The sequence below is a fragment of the Panicum virgatum genome, chromosome 8K, assembly GCF_016808335.1.
Source record: "Panicum virgatum strain AP13 chromosome 8K, P.virgatum_v5, whole genome shotgun sequence".
NCBI lineage: Eukaryota > Viridiplantae > Streptophyta > Magnoliopsida > Poales > Poaceae > Panicum > Panicum virgatum.
The window spans coordinates 39109523-39117403 of NC_053143.1; the positions used below are offsets into that span (position 1 = coordinate 39109523).

The window sequence follows — 7881 nt, forward strand, 5'->3', positions numbered from 1 at the left end:
TTTTACTGGTTTTGCAGCTAATACATGTCTGAGCCCATTGAGGCATTGAGATGGTGGGTTGTTTTCTTTTGATTTGTTCAGAGTTACCTCTTAATTATGGAACATCCAGCTTATGTACTTATGTCATAATCTTTCTTTTATGTGACATCACATTGGTGATTTATCTTTTGTAATCGTGGTTGCATGAAGAGAACGCCAAGGTTTAGGTTCTAACTGTTGTCCTTAAAGTGATTTTGAATGACATTTTTGCAGGTTAACCATATAAAAGATAAAGTTCTTGCTAACTCCCACGAGCAAAACATGATGCACGCATTGCTATGGACCCAGTTCGTGTTCTCTTACACTACTGAACTTATATGCAGTACTTTTTGAAAGAAAATGTGTGTGCACCTGCTGAACTTAGAATTGCAATTTGGAATAGTGGCACTGAGCATCCATGTTTTCAAATCGTCTAGTCGGACCTAGTTGCCATGGGACCGATCAGACGACTAGTCGCGATTAGTCGTCGATCAGGCCGATTAGTCAAGCCTAGTCGGTCCTAGTCGTCTGTATAGTCGTCCTATGTATACCAGGACCAATATGATATATATGCTATATAGTACTTAATATAAAGAAAGCATGGAGACAACAATGATGATCAATTTTTCACTTACTTGTGAGATATGATTTGTGAACTGTCCAAAACTATGTATCCCTGTCCCATAACACTTAGCAGACGAGAGAAAGAAGCTAGAGCAAGAGGGGAAGCAGAGCTTGAGCATGAGTAGACAACAGAGCAGGGGAGGGGAGACCACAGAGCAGGAGCACAGAGCAGAGCAGTGGCGAATCCAGGGGGCATGGGGCTTGGCTGGGTCTGCCCCTGGAGCAGAAGCATGAGTAGACAATAGAGCACAGATCAGAGCAGGGGAGGGGAGAACACTTGCCGTCGGAGGAAGAGGAGCTCATCTTCAGGTGCTGCTGGTGGTGGCAGCCTTGGGGGAGCCGGAGGCGGAGGCGGAGGCGGAGCAGAGGAACGCCGGCGCCCAAGGCCAGGCGGAGCCGGAGGTGGAGGCGGAACAGAGGCGGGGCGGAGGCAGAGCAGAGCCGGAGCCGTAGGCAGCAGCGCGATTTGGGCGGGTCGGGAGGTAGAGCAGAGCCGGAGCCGCCGGCAGCAGCACAATTTGGGCGGGGCGGCGGGCGGCTGGAATGGTGGAGGACGGTGGACCGCTGGGCAGCTAATATACCTCTATATACCTAAAACCTAATGGGCCACCTCTCCAGCCCACCACCGGCCCAAGCCCACAACGCAAAACAGCCTAGGAAAATTCCATGTTTGATCATTTTTCTAGCTGATCGGTGCGACTAATCGCGATTAGACGACGACTAGTCGGACGACTAGAAAACTAGTCGCTCCAACCTAATCGGTGCCCACTATCGAGGTCCATGGACCGATAAGCCCGACTAATCGCGACTAATCGCGATTAGTAGGACGACTAGATAACATGGCTGAGCATTTTCACGCAAAGAACTACGAGATCGGTGCGGATTTGATTTGCTCGCAGCAGTAACAAAATTAACTTCCACAGTCTACCAGTGATACCTCAACAAGCTTGCTGCTGCCTTGGTGAGCTCTTCCCTTTTCCTTCCTTTTGGTATATGTCCATACCTATAGTCTGTTCATGTATACATGGCAATGATGTTTTTTCAGCTATCCAAGCCTATGAAATTTTACTGATCTATACATGTGGCCATTACATTGTTATTTTTTTTGATTCTGCATATTTCTTCCATGCATGTGATGTTAGTTCCATTTAATTTATCAACATATCCCATTGACATCTAAATTAAAACACATTCAATATGTGGAATTGTATAGATGGATTTGCAAGAGAAGAGATGCAAGCTATTTGCTCGGGCTCTTGGTCTTATATTTTTTGAAAGTTAGGCTCCTGACAATCACAGCCCTGAATGCATTCTTTCTGAGTATAATTATGTGATCTGTACTTAAATATGTTTGTTTTTGTAACCCGTAGCGTTATCACGGGCCAACTTACTAGTGAAAAATAATCAAGCCATCAAATCTTTCTCGACTGGAATTAGCAGCTCAACGACTGCATTGGATGCCATGCATCTCCAGTGGAGAAAAAATACTGCTCAAATTAGTAGCGTGTAACAGCGCACGGGCGCTAGCATGAATACATCAGCAGAATCTTGATCAAAAAGAAAACTAAGATGCCTGCTCGTTATAATTTGTGACCGTTGGTGCAAACAAACACTGTTAAATATAATGTTCTTCCCTCAGATGAGTCAAATTAAAAAAACACTGTATGTGTAATCTCTAGCAAATGCACTGAGCGATGCACAGATGCAGAGCCAAAACTCACACTAACACACAATTTCTCTCCAAATAAATGATACCACAACGTTAATGGAGCGAAATAATAATGGTCCACACGTACAACCCATATATAGAAAGGCACGTAAAACTACCATATATAGAAAGCCACAATATATAAAATAATCATGGAGAGAAAACAATAATAGTTGTCCACATGTACGGAGATATATATATGTAGAGCACCAGAGCCACACATTGCCAGAGAATTCCTGCTAGCCTTTGTTGGTGTAGAACGGCACAACGGTGTAGATGGTCTGCGTGATGGTGGCGAGGAGCAGGATGACGGCGGCCACGAGGGAGATGAACACCCAGGGGTTGCTTAGGTAGTTGTTCATGAGCATGGCACGCCACTTGTTCCAGCGCTTCTTGCAGTGGGCATTCACCTTCCATTGCACGTGGCGTAGCTTGCTGCCTTGTTCTGGCATCCGTGCTAACTTGGTGAGAGTGTTGAACATCTCCACTACCGCCTTGTCGCTGCCTATCATGTTTACGAAGAGCCCTTTGGATCTCAGAAGTGCTACATCTCTTTCTGACTTGGTAAGATCGTCCACGAAGGCTATGTAGGAGCCCACATCGCGTTTGGCGTCAGGATGTAGCCACTCAAATGCCATCAGGTTGAGGAGCTTCGCCTCCGTATGATCATGGAACTTTAACAGCGGCATTCTCAGCACGCCATTTACGAAGTCAACGTCGTGGATGTTTTCCGTGTTTGTTTTTTCGAACTGGATCCCTGCCTCACTCAGCTCAACTGCACTGGGAGTGCGAGGCTCGTATTTGTCCGATCCTTCCCAATGTGGAGTGGTGCCACAGTACTGTTTGTGATAAATGTCCAGGAAGTGGAGGCCTAGTTTCTCCACGTCTTCCTCAAAGAATGGGACGTCCAGGAGACTTCGGACCATATTGTTGATCTCTCCAGCTCTCTATATGCTCACCATTTGGATGAAACAAAAAAATAGTTAGAACCAGAAACAGAAACCCCGTTGGTTTGAAGTTGGCTTGTCTTATAAAATGGGCCCCATGGATGAGAGCTTCCACGGCCTTATCCAAAATAAGGCTGATGCTTTCTTATTTGGGCCATATAATGCCCACGTCTTGTTGTATGATCTATTCTTTGAGAAGTTCGTAGAACGTGTTTATGAAAAATTAATGGAAAATTTTCTGAGAAGTTTTAATTGCCCAATTGCCAAGTTTGTGTGGAGCTTGGTGGCTACGGTGTTCAGGGCTCGCCGCAGACCATCAACCATGGAGCAATTTAGGCTCTGGGTCAATAGTGTCATGCCTCGTGGAGGCAAATTTCATATGGTGGGCCTGGCGGCCATATGCTGGAGTATTTGGAGAAGCCGAAATAACGTGTTCTTTGAAAAAAAAGGTTGTCAGATACCCAACTGAGATCATTTGCTTGGCCTCCTCTTTTAAGCCGGCGTTGGCTTTTCATCCTAGCTAGGGGTGCGCCCGCAGAGGACACTGGGATGGTTCTTCTTTACTGAAGACGAGCAGATTCTACATAGGATGCAATTCCAACATCGTGCTCGTCACTAGCTGGGAAAAACTTGTGGTGGTTTTTGTTTGGTGTTTAACACCTTCTGAAAATGTTATAGGTCCTAGAAACATTGCTAGCAACCTATGGTTATTCCCCAGGTGAGTTGCAGCACTGTATAATGGCTACCAGGGGGTGGGAAGACTGCGTGCTGCGGCACAAACCAAAACCAAAAAGACTGCTGTAATTTCGTTGCTCTCACCAGTAATGAAATTCGGGCAAAAGCCCAGGATGGAAAAAAAATCATATGCGTGAAGTGGTTCCATACATGACTACATGTTGACACTAAGTTTATATATAACAAGTTAACAACTCGTAAATAAGGAAACGAAAACTTTGATCATCGGACTTGAATAATGGTGACTAAAAGTTAGTTGTATCAAGTAAAATTGGAAGGCGCTATTGGAAAAAGGAAATTTTGTTTGCTATTCGAGTCGTACAACAAAAACAATCACGTATGTATATTTGAACTAAACAGAGCACCTAGCAACGAGCAGGGTATGAGTCAAGCATCATGAGGGAGTGATGGAAACAAATACGCAACTTACCGGAGGAGTTGTGCCTTCAAATGCAACAAATAAGATCCTCTGCAGAACGACTAGAGGTATTTGGTTTTCCATCGCGATCATGTCGTTCCGCATTATTGGCCACAAATCAATAAAGCTGCTCCTGCTGAAGACGGGGTCGTTGTCCGCGTAATCAGTATTCTTGTACTCTGGACTTTGATCAATCTTTATCAGCTCGATCAGGAAGCATCCATCCATGACCATCATCTGCACGAAGCTTCCCCTATTCACTCCACGCCACCTATCATCAAGGCCATCGTAGGCGGCCTCGAGCTCATCGGCCACTTGCTCGATTGCTGCGACGAACTCCGTTAGAGGCTTCCCGGTCCAGTTGACCATGTGCAGCACAGCCCGCCTCTTGTGCTCCTCCATGGACAGGAGATGGGGCTCGCCGTGGTGCAAGGGGCCCAGCGATACGAACTGCGGCTGGTAGGCATCTCTATTGGTCACCTTCTTTTTACACTCCGGCACCCGATAGATGTAGCGCTGATTCCACCGCGCCATCTCCACCGATGGGCTTGTGTCCTCGAGCAGCTTCTCCATGTCCACCACCCATCTTGATGAAGCACTAGCCCTCTCCACTCCTGCGGTCACGGATTCCCTCACCATTGCCCGGCCCGCTCCCCCTGCAGGCTGGACGACACCCTCTTGATTGATTTCTATTGTACCAAGAAGCCCAGTTGTAATATCCGCATGCACTGGGTCACAGCTGAGAGGTGCTATATTTATATTAGCTGTTAGTTGTTGTTAGCCCTCTGCAGATAACACGTACGAGCCCCAAACGTCCTTATTATATTGGACCCACCAAAGGTCAAGTTGACTGACCGGCTACCGATGATCCTGACTCGCGCGAGCGCAACAAAGTAGCCCAATGACACGATTGGTTTTCTTAAAAAACAACAAAAGCCATGGTTAGTGTGGTATGTCGTGCTATGTTACTTGCCCCGAGAGGAAAAGTCACTACTAAAGGTATTTTTTGGAGCCAGTTGAAACGGCCTATCCAATTATTAATTTAATTTCTAAAAATCCCATTTACATGGTTAAACTATCTCAAAATCTGATTTTCAATCTTCAACTACAAAACTGAATAACGGAGGTCATCCAAGTGTCGAAGCCAGACAAATTTGACCGAAAGTCAGATCGTTGCTTGTAGCCTAAGAGAGAGGGAGTGAATTAGGCACTTTCTATAGCCTTAACCTATGGCTCAATCTAGTTTGCACAAAAAATAAGCTAAAGCATACTGTCTAGATGTGCAACTATAATTCATCCAGTGTTCGCCTACACGGGCTACACGGCCATGTACACGGCGTGTAAACGCTACTCGGTGGCTAAGTGTGCAGTATTGTATAATACATGTTACACGGCATTACACGGGTTACACGGTGTGTACACGGGCTAACCGGGCTACACGGCATGGGAAAAAAACGTTCTAAATGGACGACTAGCATGACGTTTAGGGTAAAAAGCATACTGTTAAGGAGAAAGTACACATTGTTCAAAGGTCTTGTTTGAGAATTCAATTTTATTTCACGCAATGTGGATGCAAAACTCTCCAAAAGTCATGCTTACTTGAAATTATTTTTGAACTTGTCATTATTATCGTTATTTTTAGGCATATATACATGTTACTATACTTACGTTTGTCAATATAGCACAAAAATGTGTAATACCGTGTACACGCCGTGTACACAATCTACACGCTACACGGACCCACACCGACCGTTTAGTGTTTACCGTTTATGTGAACATTGGATTCATCTAGTAAAACACCCATCCCAAAATAAGTTTTGCATCCTATGGCCGATTCTAGCACGGGAAGTAGTGGGTTTGCCGTGTGCCAGAAGCACACGCCAAAGGCTTAAATGCGCACGGCAAAGACTTTTGCCATGTGTTGCACACGGCAAGGACGCCTTTGCCGAACAAAGGGCACACGACGAACAGACATTGGCAAAGGCAGCCTTTGCCGTGTGCAACTTATCGGGCACATGCCAAGGCTGACCCATGGCAAAAAAAAAAAAGCCCAAGGTTGAACAGATGATGTGGATGGGGGGTTTGCCGTGTGCATTCCCGGCATGGCACACGGCAAAGTTTGAATCTTTGCCGTGTGCCATGGTAATTGCACACGGCAAAGACCAGAACTTTGCCGTGTGCCAAGGCAATAGCATACGGCAAAAAATGGTCTGGGACTGAGCAAATGGCTTCTTTGCTGTGTGCCTTGTTCATTACACATGGCAAAGAGGCCATATTTTATGTGTTTTTTTGTTCCTGATGTATATAGTACCCCAGTCATTACAAGCAGTTCATATATGTCACAATATTCATTGCACGCATTTTATGCATCACAATAAGCATCGCAGGCAATTTATATTGTCCAGTAATACACAAATGCAAATAAACTCTAGTATCGTTCATCGACAACCACAAGTAGTACATACAAGTCCATTTAATAGTCCATACAAGTTCAAGTGCAAAGCTAGCATATATGTCCCTGCAAATCAAGTCCATACAACTCACGGGGCCGACAGTGGCGGCGGCGGTGGCTGCTGCGGCCACGGCGGCGGCTGCGACCACGGACGCGGCTGCGACCAAGCTTGCTGCTGCTGAAGGTAAGCCACCCATTGAGGCGGTGGCCACGCACAATGCTGAGTCTACACCGGAGGCGAAAAGTCTGGACTGATTGGCCCATCATTGGATGCCGCCGATTGATTCTGCACATAAGCGAATATATTGCATATATTACATAAGAATTAAGTTATGGACATTCAAACTCAGTCATTGTATCTTTATCCTAAGTTGAGAGCATGTATATTATGAGAAATGGAACTACAAGCATTAGCCTAAGTTTTATGTCATTGTAGTTGTATCATAATGCATTAGTTCTAAGTCATTGTAGACCAGTGCTAAGTCACTACGACAAAAAAACTAGAATATTATCAAGACACTCACGGGAGTTGGAGTAGCTACACGAGGAGGAACTGGAGCCGGAGGGAATGGTGGAGGCAAAAGACCCATCGCCGAGCCCAAGGTTTGCATATATGATAGAATCTGATCCAATTTCTGCTACATCTGCTCCCACTCGGCCTACCACCTCTCCTCCGCCGCCTCCTGCCGTGCTCGAAAGTCTGCTTCCATCTAGGCCTGCAGGATTTGACGGCCATCAGACGCGCAATGGCATCCAGGTGTGAAACCTTGGTATGCCCATAAAGGGGTTCCTATGCTGCAGCCAACATGTCGTAGTACGCCTTTGCGGTTGCCTCTGGCTCCTCCTCCCTACGTTCTTCATCGAAGTGTGCTTCATGAAAGTCATCTAACATATCTTCGCGTGGCGGAGCGCGGGCAGCAGTTACGTGCGGCGAGGCCGAGCGCGGCGTGGTGGAGCGGCGGCGCGCGAAGTCGACGAC

The 7881-nt window shown here is 46.2% G+C and overlaps 1 protein-coding gene across 1 annotated transcript; it reads right to left on the reverse strand.

Annotated features, from left to right (window-relative positions):
- Window positions 1-2345: 2345 nt before the first annotated feature.
- Window positions 2346-5183, reverse strand: LOC120644604 (UPF0481 protein At3g47200-like). Its single transcript, XM_039921254.1, has 2 exons — window positions 4463-5183; window positions 2346-3297 (listed from the first exon to the last, which is right to left on the reverse strand). The coding sequence occupies exons 1-2, from the start codon at window positions 5087-5089 to the stop codon at window positions 2590-2592; spliced, it is 1335 nt and encodes a 444-aa protein (XP_039777188.1). The 5' UTR covers window positions 5090-5183; the 3' UTR covers window positions 2346-2589.
- Between the last annotated feature and the right edge of the window lie 2698 nt (window positions 5184-7881).

Coding starts and splice junctions, on each gene's coding strand:
- LOC120644604 (XM_039921254.1), bottom strand. CDS start 5,089: ATGGTGAGGGAATCCGTGACCGCAGGAGTGGAGAGGGCTAGTGCTTCA. Junction 3,298..4,462: donor TTGAAGGCACAACTCCTCCG/GTAAGTTGCGTA, acceptor GTGAGCATATAG/AGAGCTGGAGAGATCAACAA.